At 37.2% G+C, this 25,129-nt stretch overlaps 1 protein-coding gene across 5 annotated transcripts; it reads left to right on the plus strand.

Moving 5' to 3' along the window:
• The first annotated feature begins 829 nt into the window (after positions 1 to 829).
• On the plus strand, positions 830 to 23,666 carry trim54 (tripartite motif containing 54). Of its 5 annotated transcripts, none has more exons than XM_042391491.1 (10): positions 830 to 886; positions 2,295 to 2,489; positions 3,619 to 3,797; positions 8,924 to 9,107; positions 12,260 to 12,355; positions 12,969 to 13,202; positions 16,739 to 16,761; positions 19,260 to 19,384; positions 20,409 to 20,495; positions 23,046 to 23,666. In XM_042391491.1, exons 1-9 carry the CDS (start codon positions 845 to 847, stop codon positions 20,480 to 20,482), a joined length of 1,152 nt encoding a protein of 383 aa, XP_042247425.1. In that variant the 5' UTR covers positions 830 to 844; the 3' UTR covers positions 20,483 to 20,495; positions 23,046 to 23,666. The 5 variants fall into 5 exon arrangements, with proteins under 5 accessions (XP_042247425.1, XP_042247430.1, XP_042247429.1 ...); XM_042391495.1 differs by lacking the exon at positions 830 to 886 and adding an exon at positions 1,460 to 1,557; XM_042391492.1 differs by lacking the exon at positions 830 to 886 and adding an exon at positions 1,571 to 1,813.
• Positions 23,667 to 25,129: the final 1,463 nt, after the last annotated feature.

Consider the following 25,129-nt stretch of genomic DNA (forward strand, 5'->3'; position numbering starts at 1 on the left):
GTTATGTTATGTATTCTCTATAAAAAAATCTCTCTACATGACTATCTGTGCTGTTTCAAAGAATTCTCATCACCATTTAATGATTGTTTTTCTCTAAAAACAGTATTTTAAACATAGTGATGGTGTTTCATTTATAGTAGAAGCCTTTTATTATAAGATATTATGTGTAATTTGTTTGTTTTTGTAAAATGAAAACAACTCTGGGCATTAAAATCTGCAAATTTCCAGAAAAAGTACCGATCACATGACCTCATTGGCAGCTAAACGACCCTGTTAGTGATGATTATAAATTTTAAGTCTGTGCTCAAATAACACATCAGTCAACATTTATTTTACATCTACTTCATTATATGTTAAATTGGTGGCTGCACATTCAATACTGTGAAATAACCATAAACATTCAGATGACCTGCTTGATTCACATAAACTAAATTGTAGTTAAATTTTAAAAAAAAAGTTGAATGACTGTTTGTTTTGAAGCTCCCAGTTTGGCCTCCATTTCCATTCAGCTTTATATTAGGATCCAGTTACTGACAGTTTTATTTTCATACAGTCTGTTCTGGCTTGATGACTCAATCGTAAACACTTGTTTTAAATTTAGCACGTCCCCAGCGAGTACAGAATATTAAAAAAGGAACTCCGCATAAAAAAGGAAATGAGATGTGTATGGACTTTATGAATCAAACCACAAAAAAGCCAATGTTGTGGAATTAAAGTCTGATTCAGAATTGGATCATTTAAGATAGGTGGTTGTGGGAAAAAATGAGTATTTTTTTGCATTAAAAAATTAAAAAATGTAGGTCAGTTTCAGTGATGTTACGAAATTCTTTTGTTTCAGGTGTTGATGGTGCTGGTGGTGGTTGAGGAAAATCGGGTGTTCAACAAAGTCAGTAGACGTCATCCTCTGGAGAACATAAATATCTGTACAAATCATCCTGGAAATCCATCCAACAGTTGTAGAAACATTTCAGTCTGGACCAACAAACTGACATCTGTAGATAAATCCCTCTAGCAGAGCTAGTGAAGTTTATATTTCAAATAGGTGAAGTCCTGTCAAATATGCTGCACCTATAGTTCATGATATTGTAGTTTATAAAGCACCTTGTAACTCTAATAGAGTTGACTTGTTTATTTATTAAAGGGAAATCTAATAGTTAATTCCCAATAAACAGTTAATTGAATATTAATCTTAATATTTTATTGGTTTGCATACATTTGTCATATTGTGATGTATCCACATCATTATATCATGAATTTGTAGCCCAGTTGTTTATGCTAACCCACCAAAAAATGAACTACATCTGAAAATCTAAAACTAATAGATATGACAGACTTTGTGTACTGAGTCGACAAAGCAAGTCTTTGTAATATTGTAGATTTACCACTTTTTGTTGTGTGTTCAGATCAGTTTCCCTGAGAACATGTTATGCTATGTTTCAGTGTTATTCTGAAACCGTTAGCTTTAGCTCAGTTAACCTGAAAAAACAAGAGATTTTTGGCATTTAGCTGTTGGTTGGTGACAAACTGGCAAAATGCCCAAGAAACAGGACAACACTAGTAATTATTGCTTTGTTTACAGTAGTCAGATTGTTAGCTAAATGAGATGCTAACAAGAGAGAGCTATGCTAATGTACCCGGCTAAACAATGCAACATTATCTGAATGCAAAGTCAATCCAGTTTATTTGTTTTTTATTGAAGACTTAACTGTAATGAACTTTAGGGACAAACAGAAATCTGAGCTGAGAAGTTGAACTAGCTGTTTACGCTGAGGTGCTAATGACCTCCAACATGGCCGCCAGAGGGTGCGTTACTGTATGTGTGATGTATCAGACTTCATAAAAACATTATCAGTTGAACTGGTAGTGAGCACTGTAGTGACCCTCTGCCACGCCCGGACTTTCCAGTGGTCCCGGCTGTGGCACGCAGTTTAGACAGTAACCCAAGCCAGAACAAACTGAGGAGCTAAAAATAACAACAGTCAACAGTCCCGGCTGCTGTGGGACTCAGACTGGGGGTCTGGGAGGGTCTTTACATGGGGTTTATGCAGGGTGGCAGGGGGGTTAAAGGGATGGGCAGCTGGGTAAAGAGACGACAGCGAGAACTGAAGACAGAGAGAAAAAACAAGTGAATTACTGGGGAAAAAAGTGATAATTTTAACAGTCTTTCAAGGTAGAAAGAGTCAAAACTGATGCCTGCAGAGCTGGATTAATACTGAACTCCACAACAAACAGCTAGAATATCTGGAAACTTCTGCTTGTCTTCTCTGATATTTAAACTCTCCCCCCCCCCGGAGGTGATGAACTTTGCTCTCGGCTTCAAGCCTCCGGCAGCAGGCAGTTCGGGTCCCGGTTCTGGCAGTGGAGCCACCATGGAGAACCTGGAGAAGCAGCTGATCTGCCCGGTCTGCCTGGAGATGTTCTCCAAACCTGTGGTCATCCTGCCCTGCCAGCACAACCTGTGCCGCAAGTGTGCCAACGACATCTTCCAGGTCAGCGTCAAACAACTTTCAGTGTGTCCATTTGTATCCATCAATTTTAAAGGTGTACGCTGCCAAAAAACGTATAATCTGGGTATCACATACTGATCTATTTTGGGTTTGAAATGAGCCTCTGTGGAGGCTCATAGCTGCTGATTTACACAAGAGGGCAACTGTCATCAACCTGGAGTCACAGCAGGTTCACTTGATCCCAGTTTCACAGCCAAACAAATAATAATATAATTAAATTCAATGATGTCTTAACTGTGCTCTAAATTATTATGATATTTTCACAAAAATATGGATAAATTCCATGTGATGAATTAATCTTTATAACAGTCACAAAAATAATGATTAGCTGAATGTCAAAAGCTGATTATAGATGTTTATGTTTGACATTCATAACCATGTAAACAAACTTAGTCCATATCAAACCCATCAAATCTTTATTATCAGTTGCTGTACAATGAAATTCTTACTTTATAGACCAAACAACTAATTGACTGATCAAAATCGATAATGACAATAATTGTTCGTTGTAGCCCTGCTTTCCATTATTTTATATTTTCATGCCCAATAACATATTAATATTTGTTTACTTGCTTGTTATAAAACAAGCAAGTAAACATCAGTCCCAGCCACCATCTTTGCAGGTTAGGAAATGGAGCTGCAGTTTGGGAAACAAGTGTGCATTTAATTGACCTCCTTGGTTTTTTAAACTCAATCAGGGATTTGATCAGTTACTCAAATGAAATTTATATCACATTAGAGGCACAAACTAACAGTTAACACACAATTCAGCTGCAGAAATGTTGTAAACTGGTGGAAAATATTTCGTCAGTACAACACAAACCGATATGTATTCATCATCGGTTCAGCTTAATTTAAATCAAATACGTCCACATGGAAACCTCCATCACAAAGAAAATGGTTTGTCTTTCTCTTGGGAGCTTTTATTGGACCAGATTTTGTCCTTTTCTGACTATACAGCTTTGAGAATCAGAGGGCAAAAGGTCAACGGATGCTTCCTGTTTGAATCATCTTCAGCCGACCTGATAAAAACAGACAGTAGATGTTTACACCAGTTTATCGCCTCTCCTCTTTATACTCTTTCTTTCTCTCTTCTCTCTTTTATATCCAGTCAGCTAACCCTCTCTGGCAGTCCCGCAGCACCTCCAGCATGGCCTCCAGCGGCGGTCGCTTCCGCTGTCCGTCGTGCCGCCATGAGGTGGTGTTGGACCGCCACGGAGTCTACGGCCTGCAGAGGAACCTGCTGGTGGAGAACATCATCGACATCTACAGACAGCAGGAGTCCTCAAGGTGAGTTTGTGTGCACTTCTACTATTTTATTATTATTATTATTATTATTATTATTGTAAGGCTGCTCTGTAGGACATTCTGCAACCAACACCATCACTTCTTTTAATTTACATTTATCTACTTATTTTTTATTTTATTATTTTTTAAGTACTGCTATGATGGTTATGATGGACTTACATGCTAGCGGAAGAACAATCCACTTATCACTTTTATTGCTGCCACTTAGTCACTTAAATATTTTATTCTACCTTTAATATATAGTTATTGTGTGTTGTTGAGTATGATGTACAGTGTCTTACATGCCGGCGCCAAAGACGAATTTCCATTATATTTAAATTTAATGGCCAATGAAGTCTGAATCTGAAAATGCTTATAAAGTCACATTACAGGGACTCAACTTGCGTTTGGGGACTAAAAGATGGTCTCAACAAGGTGAAGCATTAGATTTGAGTAAATCTACAGGAAATCAGTGCAGCGTTGTGTAATACAGTCTGTCCCCACAGAAATGTATTTATTATAGTTTATAAATCATATTAACAGATTAAGGTTTCAAGATTAAATCATATAACATTCAATGTTGGTAAAACTCAACTTTAAGTTCTTCTATTTAGCATTTACAAGTCAAAATGTAATAAATGGTTTATAACACACTATAATGTAGTTGTGAGTATTTATTACTGTATTTGTCAACAGTTAAAACTCCTCCTGTTGGCAGCCATCAGTGTTTACTGCTGTATAAACAAATAATGAATTACAATATAGTAAAACACAGTTGTAATAATATCAAATATGTCTTCATAGGAGAAGAATACGACAAATTCTGTACATTAATAAACACTAATATGCTCTTATATCTGCTTACAACTACATCACAGTCTGTCATGAACCTTTTATTAAATGTTTATTTACTGCTTATTAATACTAAAGTGTTATTTAAATGTTTTCAACATCATTTAAATAATCAAAATTCTACTATTAAATAAAAGTCAGGTGTTTTTTTTCACTGATTGTGTTTGTATTTAGGTCACATGTGACTAACAAGTCTGACAAGATAAAGTCTTTATATAGAAGCTGAATTATAACTAGAATGTGCATGTTGTTGTAATAATGAGTGACCACCAATAGAGAGCAGCATTGTCTTGCACTTCTGTCAGTCTGCAGGTTTATAACATTAGTGCAGAGTCAGTCTGTGAATATGACGGATTTTATCTCCTTTTTTATTGTAGGCAATAGATTCTGCATTTCAGGCTAAATAGTGACAAAATGATGCTCCATTAAATGATTATATACAATCATCTTTATGGGGAAAACAACACAAATGAGACATTTTTCCTAACTTATTGTTGTTTTCTTTAAAATGATCAGAAACAGGAGACATTTTACCTTCAGTTTTTCCTCAATTTTATCAGTGATTTTTAATTAATGCAGCCTCCCTTCACTCATATTGTAACTTAGGCAACACATTTTGTTGCTGTAAACGGATTAAAGGGTCAAATCACACTTCAACAGTTCAATATTTCTAACCAGCTTTGAAACATGTGCAGCCTCTTGATTTCATGAATCCCCCCCTCAGGTGATGAACGCCGTTTTTTTAAATTTGGATTTTGATGCGCAGGTAAAAGACGTGTTGTGTGCACATGGAAAACATAGAGATTATGAAATGTTTGTGTAAAAAGTGTAAAAAGTAAGAAATGGTTTGTCTTTAAATTAAGAAAACAACAGGTTGAAGACATGAAACAGGAGCGACTTTCCTGTCGTGTATCCAGTCATCAGCAGAGATTAACACTCATTTAAATTATCACAATTTAACATCTCTATCACAACTCAACATCCTAACATTTCATCTTAGATAACAGGCTCAAAACCTCCGTATGATCAGTTTTTTATATTTGCCTCCATCTCCGGGTGACGGCCTACTTTCTGTGACCTTTCTTTGGTGTTTTGCTGAGTTGTGACTGCAGGGAGCTGCACAGATTCAGGACAGTTGCATTTTTTTGTACCTTGTGAACCAGCATATTTCATAATTAATCACCTGAAAAATTTCAGCGAAGCAGCTGTTACCTATTATGAGCTTGAATGAACAAATGATTTAACGTCTATTTTGTTGTCTGAAGTCTATTTCTACTCATAATTACTTCATTTAAAGCCTCTTCAGTAAATCTGCCTCTGTTTTTTTAAATGTACACACTTAACTACAAATCTACGCTGATATTTAAATCATCATAAGTGTAGATTTGTCACTTCCACCCCAAAATAGATGCCAGATGAGTCACTGCTAACGATGTTGGCATCCATTAGAAACAGAAGGACAGGAGTCCCTTTATTATCTGTGCCGGTTAAAATAGACGTGATTGTTCACAGTGAGGTTCACAAATGTTTTATAACTTGTAGTTTCTCATCATTTTTTCATGTGTGGAAAAAAAAGTCTCATTATTTAATCATCTTTTCTATCAGAGATACCTACGTCAGAAGGAAAAGGACGATTTAATGAGTAAAGTTTGGTCTCAGCTGTTGTTCTGCAGTGACAAAGACGTCCTCGTCCCAACTGCACACATGCACCAGTGTGAGGTCCTCAAAGCAAACTGCGTCTATCTGTATGATAGTTAGACATTTGGAAGTGAAAAGGATCGTTTACATTATGCATTAGTAATGAAAAAACTGTGTAAAATGGAGTAAAAACATAGAAAAGACCTTTAGAGGTAAATCACATAAAGCTGACTGAGCTATACGTGAGTAGCGACACCCTCTTGGTTCCCAGGTGGCAAAGAAACAATGGCAATCTCAGCCAAACTCTCCCTGTCGTTCTTCCATCATCCATTGACGTCAAAGTGCGTCAGTGATAACAGAAGTGAACTAAGCTCCTTCAACAATACAGACAACATTGCCAAGACTTGTGGACATTGTGCCACTAATGCATGGAAATAAGATTAAAAACTGGCCACGTTTTCCCGTAAGTCTCCCTTTAAGGACGTTTTAAGCACATTATTAATGCATTAAAACGATGGCGACAGAAAACAACACTGTCTGTACTTCTTGTATCCTTTTTGAGAAAGAAGAGAGGCATGACTTCTCCTGTATAAGTTTATCTTTCTAACCTGTATTTTCTGGATGATTCGTGGTGTATTTCTTCCCTTTATTGGTGCTTACAAAGTGATACATAAAGGTGACATATTAGAGTATATAAGTGTAACAAAATAGCGACAATAACACAAAACAGTAAGACGTTGGTACAGATTTTTAGTTGTTTATATTAAAGGAAGAGCTATGTCTTGGTTTTTTGTATTTGTATGTTTGTGTGCATGTATGAAGATGTGTGTATATGTATGTGTATATACACATATGTATAATATACTACTAATAATAATAATGATAATAAGTTGGGTTGTGTTCAGTGCAGCCGGGGAGGGCCGGCAGGGTTTTTCTGTCTCTTTTTCCTTCTTTTAGAAAAAATATTTTATCTTTAATGTCTTAAAGGTCTTCTCTTGATCTACTGATCTACACTACTTGGATTGTACCTCATTTATACATCACTTTGGACAAATGTGTCTGACAAATGAATAAATAATAATGACTTTATTTATATAGTACCTTTTAAAAACAACAAAATACAATGATGCCCAAAGGATAATGTAAAGGAAATGAGATCAATAAGGAAATTAAAACCATGAAGGCTAAAAGATAAAAGACGACATCACATAAAAACACATCTACGTTTTTAGAAGAGATTTAAAAGTGTCTAGTAAATCTGTGAACCTCCGATCGTCTGACAGGCTGTTCCATAATTTTAGGGCCCTGACTGAGAAGGTCCCGTCCCCCTTTGTTATAAATCTGGATTTTGGAAAGGTAAGTAAAGACCTGCCAGAGGATCTATGGCTGCGGACTGGCTCATAAGGAGTCAGCAGGTCTGCGGTGTACGAAGGGGCCCATGAATAGCTTTAAAAGTGATTAGGAAAATTTTAAAATCAATTCTAAAATGGGCTGGCAGCCAGTGGAGGGATCCCAGAACCAGGGACAGGGGTCACAAATTAGCCTTGGCTATAAATCCTATATGCAATACATCTGTTTCATGTTATTTTAACTTGTTACAATGTTTTTTTGCATCGTCCCTGACAAATAAACTAATAAAAAACAAACTGGAGTTATATAATATCTGTTAAAAGCTATTAAATGTAAATCTGACAGGTGTCACTGCTTTGACTCCAGCTTTAGGAGACAGGTAATTGTGAGGAGGCTATTATTTTATTGTTATTTGTATTATATTATTTTAATGTTTCTTTTCTTTCTAATTGTTCTGCCATTTAAGGGGACCCAATCTCCCGCCTATGTCACCCCATTCCAGTCTGGTCTAACAGAGCCCCCCCATCCCATAATACATAATATAACATCCAAAACAAACTTTGGAATGAAACAGTTTGTGCTCTGGTGTTTGTCTAAAGTTAAAAAGAGGTTATTGAAAAGATCAGCTTCATTAAAGGAAATATCCAAATTGGCAAAACCCTCATCAATTCAAGTTTGGTCAAAACGAGCTTCCATAGAGTTGTATAAGTATGGAGTCAGTTGTGAAAATACAACGTTTACCATATGTTGCATTAACCCCTTAACATCCAACGGGTCACCGGCAACCCGCTTAAGCCAGTTGTAAACGGTAGCATCACGCAGTAATGAGTCAAAGCAATTGGCACAATTTAGCCGATTGGAGATGATTGGAGCCACAAACTAAAAACTCCTGAGCTCCCATAAGGTTAGGCCTAGAGGTCTGGAATTTTATACAGGTTGACAAGATGTAGAGGGTTTATGTTGTTCTGCATAGTTGTGGCATAAAGCATGTCCTAATTATTGTTATTCAAATATGACTCATTATAGACGAGGACCAAAAACAGTTTTTTGAGCCTTATTTGAACTGATGTAGTTTTGTTTGTGTTTTAGCCGCATGGTAAACAAACACATTTCCAGAAACTAGAAGATGTCACTTGTCATATGAAGACTAATACATGCATCATGGCCTTACAGTTCTTCTGTTATAAGCTTTTCCATTTGGGTGTGCCAAATAGGTGAAAATTCTATAGGGATTAATGAAACAAAAAATGAACCTTTGATGTTTCATGTAGACTTTCTGTCTCTTCCAGGCTTGTAAATGTGAAGCCGGAGCAGCAGCAGCAGCAGCAGCTGCTGTGTGATGAACATGAAGAAGAGAAGATCAATATCTACTGTCTGTCCTGCCAGACGCCGACCTGCTCCATGTGCAAAGTGTTCGGACAACACAAAGACTGTGATGTGGCTCCGCTCAGCAGCGTCTACATGAGACAGAAGGTTTTTATTCCAGCTCACATCGCTTCAGTTTACTTCACTTCAGCTGATTTTACTTCTAGTTCATTGCATTTCACTGCTCTTTACTTTGTCACTCCTCCTCATCCTCTCATTTCATACCACCATTTCACTAAACTCTACTTTACTCTACTTTACTCTATTCTCCACTTCATTCTACCTCATTTACTCCCTTTCACTTCACACACTCTCCTTTCAATCCTACCTCAATTCACTCCAGTTCACATAATTTCCCTTCACTTTTATGCCACTTCAGTTCATATCATTCCACTTCACACCACTTCACTTCACTCCAGTTCTTTCCGCTTCGCTAAACTCTATTTGACTCTATTCTCCACTTCACTCTCCTCCACGTCATACCCATTCACTTCACATTGCTGTGGTAAATACTCCACTTCACTCCATTTACTCCACTTCACACCACCAAACTCTACCACACTTTACTTTATTCTGTTCTCCACTCATCTGCACGCCACTATATCACACTCTACTTTATTTCACTCCTGGGCACTTCACTTTACTCTACTCCACTGTACTTCATTTAATTCCCATTCACTTCACTTCACTTCACTTCACTTCACTTCACTTCACTTCACTTCACTTCACTTCACTTCACTTCACTTTATTTACTCCATTTCACTTTCCACTCCACCTCACATCAGTCCACTTCATATCACTCCACTAAACTCTACTCCACTCTATTTATACTCTATTCTCCACTCAGCATCACATCACTCCCTTCTACTTCACTTCACATTACTGCACTCCACTCCATTTACTCCACTTCACACCACCAAACACTACCCCACTTCACTTTATTCTGTTCTCCACTCATCTGAACGTCACTACATCACATTCTATGTCATTTCACTCCTGGTCACTTCACTTCACTTCACTTCACTTCACTTCACTTCACTTCACTTCACTTTATTTACTCCATTTCACTTTCCACTCCACCTCAGTCCACTTCATGTCACTCCACTAAACTCTACTATATTCTCCACTCCTCCTCTCTTCACTCTACTTCATTTCACACCTGTTCGCTTCGCATTACTGCACTCCACCTCATTTACTCCATTTCATTTGACACCTCTCCACTCCGCACCAAATCAGTTGATTTTCCACTATTCCACTTAAGTACATTTCAATCTAATTCACTTCACTATAACTCACTCCACTCTATTTCATTTCACTCCACTTTTATTTCCTTCACTTCACTGTCAGGCAACAACAAACCCAAAGATCCAGGAGCAAAGTGAATTCTTTAGGTTGAAAGTTAAATGGATCCTGTTTCCAACTGAAGCTTAATAAGAATTAAAAAAGCAACGACTGTCCAGATTACTTTTAATGGAAGTCTGTGGAGTTGATGGGAAGTGTAAAAAGCATCCGAGGCGCTCTTATTATGAGTTAAAAGTCCTTTATTAATACACGGATGTACCAACATGTTTCGACTCTTCATCAGAGTATGACTGATGACTACTTGCCCTTTTCTTGAAGAGCACCTGTTTTTTTTTTTTTACATTACCAACACTAGTTTCGTGACTCAGTGCAGCACTCCTTATCATTAGTGACTTGAAGCTGAAGCCTGTTTAAAGGTCAAAGAACCAACTACAAGCTAATAAAATACTCTAAAGTCTAACATTTGTCCAAAAAGCGTGTGTGGTTTGAATTCATGTGGGCGGAGATGACGGCCTTCATCTTACTTCTTTCTCCTGTTGCTATTTTTAAAATCTCTCCTCTCTTCATGTTTCTTATTTCGTGTTTGGTATCTTTCTCTCTAAGACACCAAAAGGTCAGTTACAGTGATAGATGTTGTTTTTTTTTTATGCAGAATCAAACCTATACATTAAATATATCACGTAAATATTTATTCTAATCACATTTTTAACACATACAAAGTCACACAAAGACAAAGTTCAGGTCTTTCACAGTCTTGTCATGCAGATGGCGGCAGCAGCGGCGTCCGGCATATTATGGAGCAGTTGGCTTTGTTGACATTTCAGCGCCGCTCTCGCTCATCTCTCACTCTGTCTCTGATTCACTCATCTGAAATTTAGATGAGGTCAGATGAGGAAAGTTGTTGATCCTCTTTGTCTTCGAACAAAAGTTAATTTAAAAAAAAAACAAACAAAAGTTGGTGATTTCATTTCAGCGTACATGAAGGTGTGAATGTTTGTTACACTGAGGACGTTATAAATGATACTAAAACTGTGCAGAAGCTGTAATAATCTATAAACGTGTGCATGATGTCATGCTGGTGACTCATGCTGTGCTTTAGGTGGCGACAGGCTCGCTAATTGGAAAGTACTCAGAGTGCGTTCCTCCACATGATCCTCTACATTTATTTAACAAAAAGTTTATACATTTTAAATTAATATCTGGATCTGCATAAAAATACACATACTGACAGAAAACTATGTTGTTGTTATTTGTGGAGAAAAACAAAATCTTGTCCGGTAATATTAGTTATTTAATCACTGAGTTATGACTATGTAATTATATAACAATGTATTATGTTACTGTAGCATCATCTATAGGTGAGTTGATATGGGTGTATGTTCTGTACATTTGGTGGCAATTGCACAATGTATTCAAGAGCGATAGTTAATATTTTATGTAAAAAAAGTAAAAGTTCAAAACAAAATATCAACACCTGCACACTGTCAGGACTTATGTTAAGGTATTAAATAGCTACGTTTTGGTTAAGAAGCCTTTCATCAGGTTAAATGAAGCATTGACAGAGTGCAGGAGTCCATTTTTTTGTTTTTTCAGTGTCATATGTACAAAATTTGGTGGAAAAGGAGCAGAAGTCATACGTAGACGTCATCAAGTCAGACAGTAAAAAAATAATTCACGTCTTTTTGGGCTGAAGTGTGAGGTCATGATGGTCAATTTATTGATAAAGTCTGAAAGTAAAATCTCTAAAGAAACGTTCAGTTACATTGAATTCAAAGGAATTTGAACACAAGCTTCTGTACTGTGACAAAATAATCAATAATCAACTATTCAATAACAAGAAACAACTGAACTGAGAACATGTATTTTTTATTATTTCACCGTGTCTTAAAGTCAGTTCAGTTAGTTTCAGAGGAAGTTGGTGATTTAATTAACGTCACTGATGTTCTGAATGTTTGCAGACAGAACTGAGCGACGGCATCGCGATCTTGGTCGCCAGTAACGACGGAATCCAGGTAGTCATCTCTCAGATGGAAGAAATCAGCCGCACTATAGAGGTTAGACACACACACACACACACACACACACACACACACACAATTGAGATATTAAAGGAAAGAATGCAATAAAAACCAGGGGTACTTTCACTTTATTTACTGGTAGCAGACCTGAGTGAAACATCTTTACAGTAGGACTGCAACCAACGATTATTTTCATTAAATGTCAATCAATTTATATAGATTTTGTGCAGTTTATTATGTATAGTATGTAAACATTACCTGAACTGTCAGAAATTTAAGTCTGTTTTACTCATTATAGCCTATAAAAAAAGATAATTACCATTTTTATACTTGCTGAAACAGTCTCTGATGCACAATCAGCAACTTGTTTCCATTTTCTTAAGTTTTGTTGCTTTACTTTCTATAACTGGATGTTTTTCTGAGCTCTGCAAGTTTGTAAGATGACTTTTAATTACTTTAAAAACAAACAATCTGATATTTATATTTCTCTACATACAGCTGCACATTGAGCCTAAAATAAGTCTATAATGAGTTAGCAGGTAGTAGGCTGAACGTCATTGATGAAACATTAAGTCTTAACAAGTGCTTCACCATTTATATTTCATATACTGCAAATGTTGAGGACAATAATCTTCTTTTCTCACCTCAGGACAACGGTCACCGACAGACAGAGCAGCTGGTCAACCACTTTGACGGTCTTGTGTCCATTTTGGAGGAGCGGAAACAGGAGCTGGTGGGGCTGATAACCAAAGAACAAGACGACAAACTCAGACTGGTTCGATCCCTCATCCGTCAGCACAGCGATCACCTGGAGGCCGCCGTCACGCTTGTCGAGTTGGCCATTCAGTCCATGGAGGAGCCGCACATGCCGCTGTTCATACAGGTGAGTAAAACTTTTAGATCGGTCACTTCCTGCAGGTTGAAATTACGGGATTAGACTTCATTCATGCTTCAAATACAGGTGACACAGAATCAAGCATCGTCTTATTTTTAATCTAAACAAACTCACCTTTACTTAAAGCTTCCTACCACTCATTGATGTTTTCCATCTATGCTCAGTGGTCCTCAGGCCACATCCTCTGCTGCTATTGATGATGAAGGGCTTTATGTGGAGAGATGAAGGAGGGAAACAGGAGCAGTAAGCCCAGCGGGGTGCCTCCATGTCAGGCTCTCGGCTTCCATAAACCCCCCTGAGGACAGCACATACCTTAACACACCGACAGTATCATCACACACACACACACACACACATGATTAATTCATGCACCTGCAGAGATAATGAAGAGCAGCTCAGTCCCTCCAGTGTGCTGTATCGATCAACCCATCGATCACGTGCACATCCATGTACAAACATATGTTTTGATGGAGAAAACATGCACAAACTCATTCCATCTACTGACTTCTAAATCTCATTTTAAATCGAAGGGTTAAACAAAGAATCATTTTGCTGTAACTCAAGTGTTATAATAGAGAATTTTTAATGTCTCATAGTGTAAATGCTGCTTCAGAGACTTTTCTTCCTTGAAAATGATAAATCTTTGGTTTAAATTTTAGTTTCTGTCCATTAGACAAGACACATATCCGAAGTCACTCCTCATGAACTAACTCTGCAAATCGTACGGTCGACTGTCAGAGTTGTACAGCAGTTGTCTGATGATGTGAATGCTTGTAAGTCATAAACATGGGAATCTTTCCCACATGGCATGCTAGGATTCAGCTGAGGTCACCAAACTAGTAATAATTATTACAAATTAAATTAAATAGTGTTTACAGCAATTTCCAAGTTGTAATTACAACTGAAAAGCTCTGATATATCCGACTTGGCACAAACAAGTATGGACTCCTCACGTCAGCCAAAGCATGTCGTTCAATGTAATTAAAGCTGAATTTAATTCATATATTGTTATATTGTCTGTGCACTGCATCCAGAACATCTCGCCAAAGGACTGCAGCTGAAAATTAGCCAGCTGGCTAACACTGGCACATTTACAGAAATGTTCATTACTGTGCATTGTCCTTATAAATAAATGAATAAAGAAAAGAAAAAGGAAATGCACAGAATTTTAATCCTCACACACTCTGCAATCATACAACTGGGAATCGTTTCCATCTGTCGCATCCATCCCATATGACGTGAACCAGGTATGACACATGCAAGAAATCTTGCAAGGTAGTGACAGAGATGTCTATTAAAGACAGTCTGCACACAGTCCTGAGAAGACGTCTAATCATGGAAATGGAGGTGAAAACACCTGTGAGGGTTGATCATGAGTGTTTACAGCCTTTAAACTTCTCCTCAGGTCTGTGTAGGTTGTAGGGATGTACAGAGAGCCCAGTATTTGTATTTGTATCTGTATTTGTAGAGGCAGCAAAATTATTTGTATTTGTATTTGAATAAAAGTGGAAAGAGGCTTAAAAATTCTGTTTTTGTTTTTATTATGCTTTTAATTTTAGAAAATTAAAGTGTTACATGAAGCATGTGTCAGTAGTTCAGTTTTATCTCTGGGGAACAACCCCGACTCTGACGTCCAAATTAGGAAATGTGCGTCATGTAGCAGGTGGATGTGACTCCCCTCGTTGAGACCTGCTGATAGACGTAACAGCGGAGCAGAGGAGAGACACTGAGATAGTGATGTAACCGACCTGTGCGCTGGTACTTAACATGGTTTATTTTTTTCCCGAAAACAAATAATTTTAAAAATATTTGTATTAAACAAATATTCGTAAAAAACCCACTATTTGTGCTGAATAATGTATTTGTATTAGGGCACACCCCTCGTAGGTTGCTTGACTGACATCTGCCTGACTCGACTGTTACCTCTGTTGTGCCTGTAAATCGCTCCACCCGCCTTTAACCCGAGCAGAGGAGTTTTAATTTATTGATTTAACATGGAAATAAATGGAAACGTCCTTTTTACATGATTGTGTGCCAGTAAGTGTTCGTAGTAATCCATCTTCGACTACCGCTGTAGATGTGTTTTCCACAAATTCACAACATTCAGAGCAACAGAGAGGCGACCTGGTGTGATGACAAAAACAAACACCACGGTTGCATCACAGGAGCTTAAACTGATTCACTTTGAAGGATCTGAAATCAGGATGTTTTTAAGAGTCTTTGAACTTATAATCTCTTGTGAACCATCCGTGCCTCTTCTGTTCTGCCCCACCTGAATGTTTCTGTTTCAACAGAAAGTACATCAAATTGATGGCAATATATATGTTTTGTTGCATCTTTAACCTCTTAAATCAATCACACCCTTTATTTCCAGACTTCTGGTATTATCACTACACGTCTCTGCCTTGGAAAATTAGTTCTTATTAAAGGACAAGTTCACAGTCTGTCTTAAAACAACAGTCAGGTGTCCATATGAACAGTGAAAGAGGTTTCCCTCGCTGTAATCATTCCTCCTGTTCATACTGGATATTAAAAGATCCTTCAAATGTGCTTTCAATGGAAGTGATGGAGGATAAAATCCACAGTTTGTCCACACAGACATTTAAAAGTCTCTGTGAAGCTTATATGAGGCTTCATCAGTCTGAGTTAGTCATATCAAGTGGATATCTGACACATTTACAGTCTTTTTAGCATCAAATTCCCTCTTTGTGTTTCCTCGGACAGTGTTTCCCTGTTGAGCTGCAGGTGGAAGTATAGTAATAAAAACACTAAAAAGACTGTAACGTTGAAAGATATCTACTAGATTTGACTCATTTGGACGCTGAAGCTTCATATTAGCTTTAGATAAACTTTTAAATACATTTTTGCACAGAAGGAGGACTGTGGATTTTGTCCCCCATCACTTCCATTGTAAGGTCATTATGAAGGGATCTTCTAATGGTCAGTATGAACAGGAGGAATGATTACAGCAAGAAAAACAGGTTTAATGTTCATTTGGGCTCCTGACTGTTGGTTTAAGACACATTTTGAAAAACTGCGAACTCGTCCTTTAAGAAAAACTTAAGTTAAAAGTAAAACTTGACTGCAGGAACTTTAACGGTTCCCTCTCAGTTCAGTCCCACTCGTCTCTGAAGAGATTGAAGGCTGATACTAAATTCAGCTTCCTTACTGCTGATGCAACCTGTCTGCGTCACTCCGTCTCCGCTGAGAAAAGTGGTGTGTGTGTGATAGAAAGTATGAGCCTCAGGTGTCACTGTTTTATGTTCAGCTACGTCCTCTGCCAAAGCAGGTGTTAGAGGAGATAGAGTTAGTGGAAGCAGATAGTAAACACCGTGAGGCCATTCTGGCAGCTGGCAGTGTTTCTTCAAATCATGTTTTTATTTTTGCGCGGTGACGTGTCTGACAAATGCTTCTGACTGATGTTGTTGGCACTGAAAACTGAACCACAATGTGATTAACTTTGTCTCTTTTCCTCCATTCTTTCTGTCTGTCTGTCTTCTTCTTCTCTCTCTTTACACTCGCAGAGCGCCACAGATATACTGGAAAAGTAAGTTGTGCGTTTTGTGGTGAAGCTCTGATTGAAGTGAATGTGGTCAAATTTAAAAGAATTTAATTGTAAATGGAAAGTAATTAAGTTCATTTACTCAAGTTCTATCCTTGAGTACAGTTTTTAGATACTTGGGACTGAATTTATGCTACTTTATACATCACTATTCCATCATGTTTTAGAGAAAAATGTACTTTTGGCTCCACTACATTTATCTGACATCTTTTATTACAAGTTACTTTGCAGATAAAGTTTTTAAAAACATATAAGGACTGTAATACAGTACATTAAACTACCCAACAGTATGAACAGCTTCAACATTAATACATATTGAAAACTGACAATATACTTTTACTTTCTATACTTTAAGTACTTTTATTCTTTTACCTCAGCAACATTTTAATGTGTCTTGATATTTTAGACATTGCTGAAAAGTATTAATAATATATAATAATTAAACCAAGAATACTATATGGTATATTATGTATATTATGAATTGTACTTATCAATTGTACTAGGGATGTGCAGAGGGCCCAGTATTTGTTTTTGTATCTGTATTTGTTGAGGCAGCAAAATTATTTGTATTTGAATTCAAAGTGGAAATAGGCTTAAAAATCCTGTTTTTGTTTTTATTACACTTTTAATTTTGGAAAATTTAAGTGTTACAATAAGTGTTCATGAAGTGTTCCCTTGGGAGCACTTCATTTGTGTCAGTAGTTCAGTTTTATCTCTCCCAACTCTGGGAGTGATGTCCAAATCAGGAAATGTGCGTCATGTAGCAGGTGGATGTGACTCCCCTTGTTGAGACCTGCTGATAGACGTAACAGCGGAGCAGAGGAGAGACACTGAGATAGTGATGTAACCGACCTGTGTGCTGCTATTTAACATGTTTTTTTTTTCTTCCCAAAAACGAATAATTTTTAAAATTTTTATATGAAACAAATATTTGTAAAAACCCACTATTTGTGCTTTGCCGAATAATATATTTGTATTTGGGCACACCCCTAAATTGTAGATACTTTCAGTTTCTCCAAGACTTTCAACATTTTGAGATGCTCCCTTAAAAATATTCTTCTTTATTACATTCAGAAAGATTACAACTATGGAACCTTGTCCACTTTATTTGACTAACTCATTATTAATATTATCTTCAGATAAACCTTTAAATACATGTTTGGATTCTGTCCTCCATCACTTACATTGAATCTTTTAATGGTCAAGATGAGCAGGAGGAATAATAACAGCAAGCAAAACCTGTTTCAACGTCCATTTGATCTCCTGACTGTTGTTTTAAGACAGAAAATTGTGAAAAACCTGCCTCTTAAATGAAACCACCAGGCGACATTCAAGTATTTGACATAACTTACATGGATTAATCCAGAAAACGTGAGGACAAACACAACAAACAAACCGAATCTAGAATAAAAGTAGAAACTATTATTCAATTTTAAACATGAGCAGTAACAATAAACTCTCTGTTTACGTTGTATTTAGACCGACTGTGTGTTAACAGTCATCAGCTCTCTGCCAGACGTTTGCTCATCATCTCGTAAACATCATGTAGCAGATGATCCACCTGTTGCCTAGAGAACGAAAAACCAAACAAATCTGCTCTGGATGGCGTCACTGGCATCACTGGTCGGCCATATGAGGATGACTGGAGACCACTGTGTGTGTGTGTGTGTGTGTGTGTGTGTTGGGGACACATTTCAGACTCAAAACCACTTAATTGGGGACAAAAGCCTCGTCCCAATTAGAAAAAAATGTGATTTTTGTGTCAGTGGTTCGGGTTATAATAAGTCTCCAGGAAGCGAATGTGTAATGTCCCTAAAAGTAAACGCGTGTGCGTGTGTGTGTGTGTGGGTAAATTGAGCCAATATTGGCCTTTAATCGACATCAATAACATTCAAAACGGAAGTTTGCCTGTTTAAATATTTATTGTTGAATTTATTGATGTACTAGCTGCAGATTGGAGGCCATTAACCTGAAATGAGTCAAGTATTCCTGAGTGTTCTGCTTTTTAATGTGTCACATCATCTAAAAGTGGTTCACAAAGACTTTTAAACAAACTGGTGATTCATTTCAAAGCAAAATATCAACTATAAGTGAATTTATATCTGGAAGAATATCTACATCAGCTTATAGAAAGCTGGAACTCTGCAATGTCTGGCAATAAATGAACAGTATAAAGTATGTGTTTGATTTAATTTACCAACATTACAACGTCTCACCCAAAAACAGTGGAACTAAAGTAAATATTACATCCCAGTCTGAATTGTGTGTTTTGAATTTGCGTGTATCAATCCTTTGAATCATTCCTAAATTTGTGAAAAATACATTTTAATTTCCTTTAAAATTCAGTTTCAGTTCCAATAAGAAAAATGCATCTTTGCCACAAACTGAAAGTATTTTAAATTGTGTCCTGTGGAGTTGTTGAACTGTTATTTTGAAACAGTTAAAATTTGGGATTTATTTTACCAACCTGTGTGTTTTGACAGAATGGCAGCAACAGCCGGGGCGTCTAGCATGGAGCGTCCAGAGCTCGGTTATGAGAATATGAGCCACTTCGTCGTCGATACCGACGACCTCGCCGACATGCTGAGAAACATCGAGTTCTGCCCCGGTATGTAGAAATATTATATAAGGCAGCTTGGACACATCTGTTTGGCTTTTGGTGGCACTCATTATTTTTATTTATTTATTTTGTTGGACTAGTTGATGAATTGATTAGTCGAGAAGGTGATCAATAGATTGGTTGATGCTGGTTGATCATTAGTTGCAGCACTGCTGATATTTCTCCTCCGGATGTGTTTTGTCTTTTTTCTTCACCTGTTTGAATATATTTTGTGTTATAATGATTTTGCTGTGTATTTGGGTTTTATATGATAATATTATATTATTATTATTATTATTATTATCATTATTATTATTATTATTATTATAATGAAGTCCTTAATGATAAAAAATATTGTGTCAGATGTAAAGTTTCTAACTCTTCTGAAAGTCAAAAATATATTTAATAAACAGTATTGAGAGCAAAAAAACTCCTGTTTTAAGACCAAACCAGTGCAAAAAGTAGAATCTGCTTTTTCTTTTAGTTACTGTTCAACTTTTTATTCAATCACATCTTCTTCAGGCACAAACAGCACTAATAAACATCACATTATACATACTATATATATATCATTTTGAGACATATCTATCTATCTATCTATCTATCTATCTACATATGTATATATAATATAATGTTTTCTGTTTGTGCCTGAAGAAGATCTGATCAATCAATAGATTTTAAAAAAACCCATTGTGGCAGGAGTTTTTTAGATGTTTGTATTTTTATTATATATGAATAAGAATTTTCATCCATAAATGAGCATCTCAGTAAACATCCCACAGCTCTGCAGGAGGATTACACACAATTTCCTTCAGTTTCCATTTACACAGTTTAAATAGCTCTGTTTACTGTATAAATAACACAGCATGTGTGTGTTTACTTGTTTTAATGACATTGTGGGGACATGAGTCTGTGCACATTATGGGGACTTGCCTCCCATTTGGGGCCAAAAAACAGGTAAATTAAGGATTTGGACTATTATTTTTTTTTGGATAAGGTTATATGTTAAAATGTCTTTGTGTATCATCTTCAGGTTTGGGGAATGACAGAGAAGATCCTGAAGAAGGAGGAGAAGAGTCAGAACTTGACTTCTGCTCCAGATATTAAAACCAAAACAGAGGTAGTTTTTATTTTTTTCTGAATGACTGAAGTGCAGATTCTGACCTTTTAAACATGTTTTTGAAAGTAGGACTGATTTGAAAAAGGGATACAAGGTGTGTTTTGCTCCTCTGAATCTCCCTGATGTCCTGTATTGATGAATTGATCAGGGTTTCTTTGTCCAAGGCTTTGCAGTGTCTTTGATTTTGGTGTAGAAAGCGTCAGCCTCTTCCCATTAGTTAATCAGCTTCCAGTTCTCAGTCATCAGCAGCTCTGTCTGCTCTGGTCAGATGTTTTAACGTTAAAGGGGACATATTATGCTTTTTGTGATTCCCTATTATTTTTATCCTATTATGATGTCAGATGTCAGTGTTAAAGCAGCTATAATCAATAATTTTTTATATTAAAAGTGTATGAAATGTCAGTGTGTAATGTGTTGGTTTAGGCTCGTAGTGATGAACCTACAGAGAATTATCAGTGACTCTGCAGCTCCTCTCGGCTTTACGGAGCTTTATAGTGAGTTTCAGCTCATTGTTTATCTGTCCGGCTGCAACTTTACTGTTCTGGTTCACTCTCAGCGCTCTCATAGTGTCGTTTTTGGTCACAGCAGGCAGCTGTTTTCAGAGAAAAAGCTCTAAAAAGCCGCTGTACACTACCTGCTCAGCAACCAAAGGGCAAACAGACACAGTTAGCTGTAGACTAGCTGGTGAACATAGTGGAGCATTTAGCAGCTAAAGAGCCAGATATTTCCCTCAGGAGTTGGTAGAGAGCAAAAACAGCTAAAAGAGAGTGAATATTGGACTTACATTCACCAGGTGGACAGAAACACGACTCCACATGAATGATAATGTTGCTCCGTAACTGCTGGATGTGGAAATAAGCAACTGTTTGCTAACAAGTTCAACATATCAACTTAAAAGCTGATAATATGACAGTGTTGTGTTCACAACTTGTTTTCTGCTGCCTCCGAGTCAAAAAATCTGTTAATGCAGGTTTAACCCTCCTGTTGTCTTCCTGTCGACCATGCAACTTTTGTCATCCCGGGTCAATTTTGACTTGGCAGGACAAAAGTCCACAGATGCTATAAATTTTAATAAAACACCCAAAATTCCATGAAAGTAGTGATCATTACTTTTACTTGCAAAGTGTTTGATATGGAACCATCCATGTGATTTTCAGGCAATTAGATGAGAGAAATTCATATTTCTGATATAAAAACATTTGAAAACGGGTTAAATTTGACAACAGGAGGGTTAAACATGGTCAAAGGTCAAAACTTGAGGTGAACGTACTGGATGTAAAAATGCTCCCTGCAAGTCAACAGTCAGGGCTTCAGCCTGCTCTGAACACTTCGTTTGCAAAGTTATCTCTACTTCCTCTTCATGATGATGTCAGCTCGTCGTGCATGCCCACAAATTGCTGTCCGTTCCATAGTCTTTGTTGTTAAGGTTTTGTCCACGTTGTGTACTCGCATATGTCGGTCTGGATTCGGGCTTGAACATATACGGATGTATTTGAGAAGTTTCCATCTCAGGTAAAGAGCAAGAAAAAGAAGTGAAATCCTGCTACTATAGTTTGTTTAATTAGACTCCGGAGCCAGAGGAAGTCTGCTGAGACCCAGCCTCAGGAAGCTGACCAATCAGAACAGAGTGGGTTCATCAGGAGGCGGGGCCTTAAAGAGACAGGAGCTAAAATGGCCTGTTTCAGACAGAGGCTGAACTGAGGGGCTTCATAAAGAGCCAGTAGAAGATAAATAAGGAGTTTTTAACTGGAAATCATGTAAAGATATTCCAGTAGAGCCCCAGAATATAAATATAGACCTGGAAATATGCAGAATATGTCTATTTTAAAGCGCAAAAACAGACTCATAGAAGACTGCAGAGCCAATTTGATATTCTAATTTAGTTCTGAATTATAGAACTCTACACTGTATGTAGTGAGAATAAAAACTACAATATTCACAAAAGAAAATCTTTCAGATGCTCTTACCGTCCTCATCAGTGGATTGCTCATTCATGGAGGTCATTCGATGGGACAGAGGTCACTAAACTTTTTGCCCTTGAAATGTATAAGAATGCAGTTATTTTTGTGCTTCATTGTGGACTTATATGTGTAAAACTTGCCATATTCAGACAGCATGAGGCTTGTTGAGCTTATAAAGAAAGAACAGTACCGACAGCTCTCAAACTGAAGTCGTGCAAATGTGTCAGAGCCTGTTTATAGATGTTCTTGTTGCTCTGCTGATGAATTTTAACTTTTGGAAATGTGCACAGTCTGAAGCCAGCAGTCAGCGGCTCACTGTGTATCGTACAGAGGGAATGTGTGAAATCATCTAACAAGATCACTTATGTAAAAGAGCGCTGCAGAGAGCGAAGGATTCCCCTCATTCACAGCATCAGTGTATTCATGCTGACTCAGTCAAAGGCAACAACCGCGACAGCATCCTCCTCCATGCTTGTATTTGTGTGGAACGGGGACATCAGGCCGAGCAGTTGGAGAGTCACCAGTGATTGTTTAGACGTGGGATGGTGACACTGATCTCATGATATTCATCTTTTGTTCTTTTCTCAAGGTCCCTGCAGTCCTGATGAAACGTACAACACAGAGACGGAAGTAGAGGTTTACCATAATCCTCCAGAAGAAAGAAGAAAAACCCCTAAAATGATAAAAATCATACGTTTATATACATTATCTATCTGTGTTTTGTCCCTCAGCAGCCCAGATGCAGGAAGACTGACATGCACAGATTTTCGCCTCCTACATTTGTTGCTTTTTGTCTTGTAAAATAAAAGCCTGTGTATTGTGTGTAAATATATCTACCCATATATAGCTCACAGGAAATTTTCATAATGGATTGAGCACTGTATTCTGCGTTGTGGGAGGAAAAGTAAAAAGATTTTTGTTCATGTGTGTCTTTTTACATCAGGATTTAAAGCCCTTATATAGCTTTCTGCTACAATACTTTCTACAGCCTTCCGTAAAGAGAATTATAAGACTGAGAAAATGCAGAAACTGTTAAGATTATGTGTATTATGTACATTAAAAAAAGAATAGGATTAAAGAATAAAACAGAAGTGGTTTGTTTTAGAGTGGACACATTTTAAAATTCTTATTTAACAAGAAAAGTTAGCAACTGAAAACTGGAGACAGCGACGCATGGAGCAAACTGTATGTTGTAACGTTGTGGTTCATTTACATGTTTTTAATAGTTTTTGGACAACAACAGGGGTCACAGAGGAATAAGATATATCAGGCTTTAGATACACACACAATACTTGTAAGTAGATCAATTCATTCTTGTTTTGGCTCAACATATGTGATTTGACAATAAGAAAAACATAGAAAATCACCTTTAAAGGGAACATATTATGCATATTTCCAGGTGTATATTTTTAATTTGGGGCTCTAGTGGAATATTTTTCCATATCTTAATTTATACTGACTCCTCAGCAGACTTCCAGCGGCTCCAGACGCTACATCAACAAACAGTAGTGGTAGGATTTATGTTCTTTACTCAAAATGTCAACTTCTCAAAAACATCCGTACATGTTCGAGCCTGAATATGATCCAAAATATGAGAGTTAACAACGTGAACAGCCTTAGAAACAAAAGCTACGGAACAGACGGCCGTTTATGCACAAGGTAGGAAAAACTCAGTGTTCAGAGCAGGTTGAAGCAGGTTGGTTTCTGACTTGCAGTGAGCATTTCTATGTATGTTAACCTCAAAGTTTTGGGACTTTCACCATGTTTAACATAGATAAACAACATCATAACAGTACATAAATAACAGAAAATCACAAAAAGCATAACATGTCCCATTTAAACACATCAGTGAACCACATCGTTATACTGGGTGATATATTCCTTCGTTACCATGAACACACACACTGTAGTCCTGCTGCCAGAAATACTCACTACAGCACCAAATGTATAAATGTATTCATCCACTGCTGAAAATAGTTCCCCAAAAAATGCACTCTTTGCTCCTGTTAGAGTAATGTTTGTTAAAAACTACAGTGCCCAGATGTTTTAGGACATTACTGAGCCTTTTTAAAAAAATAAATTCTACTATATATTTGTGAGCTGTTGAATGAATGACCTTGGGTCTGAGTGCCACAGACAGAGTAGGGAAATCAGGAAAGTACTGAGATGGACCAACATATTGTCCATTTTGATTGTTTCAGGAGATGTTTTTTACGTTACTCCAGCCTTACACTTTAAAGTTAAACTTCAAGTTAAACTTCAAGTTAAACAGCCTTGATGATGATGGTTGGTGAAATGACTCAACAGTTGAGGTGGGCAGAAGTGGAGGAAGAGGTTGTGGATTTGCAGAGAGATGTCAATGCTTTTATTTTCTCTTACGTGGACTAATTTTTTTGACGCTGGTATCAGTCAGGGCTCCTCTGGTGCCAACTGGGTCAGAATGAATCATCAGTGACACAGATGAATGATCATCTCCTGTGCCAGCTATTGCATCGATTTTTTAAAAATGATACTTCTAACTTTTGAGACCTTGCAGACATTGCTCCAAAATATATTATTGATCTGTTTCCCCTTGTAGACAGAGTCCTGGTGGTTGTTTCTAGGTCAGGTGACAAAGGCTGATTTTTAAATTTGAGGTCACAGCTTTCTGGACAGCTCTTATCCTTTCTTACA

This window comes from Thunnus maccoyii, chromosome 17 (assembly GCF_910596095.1).
Source record: "Thunnus maccoyii chromosome 17, fThuMac1.1, whole genome shotgun sequence".
Classification (NCBI taxonomy): Eukaryota; Metazoa; Chordata; class Actinopteri; order Scombriformes; family Scombridae; genus Thunnus; species Thunnus maccoyii.

Bases quoted from the DNA above. Each gene is read 5' to 3' on its own strand.
- trim54 (XM_042391491.1), top strand. From the start codon at position 845: ATGGTGCTGGTGGTGGTTGAGGAAAATCGGGTGTTCAACAAA. The intron at 2,490-3,618 runs GTCAGCGTCAAA...TTTTATATCCAG, and splicing joins GTGCCAACGACATCTTCCAG to TCAGCTAACCCTCTCTGGCA. The intron at 19,385-20,408 runs GTATGTAGAAAT...TATCATCTTCAG, and splicing joins AAACATCGAGTTCTGCCCCG to GTTTGGGGAATGACAGAGAA.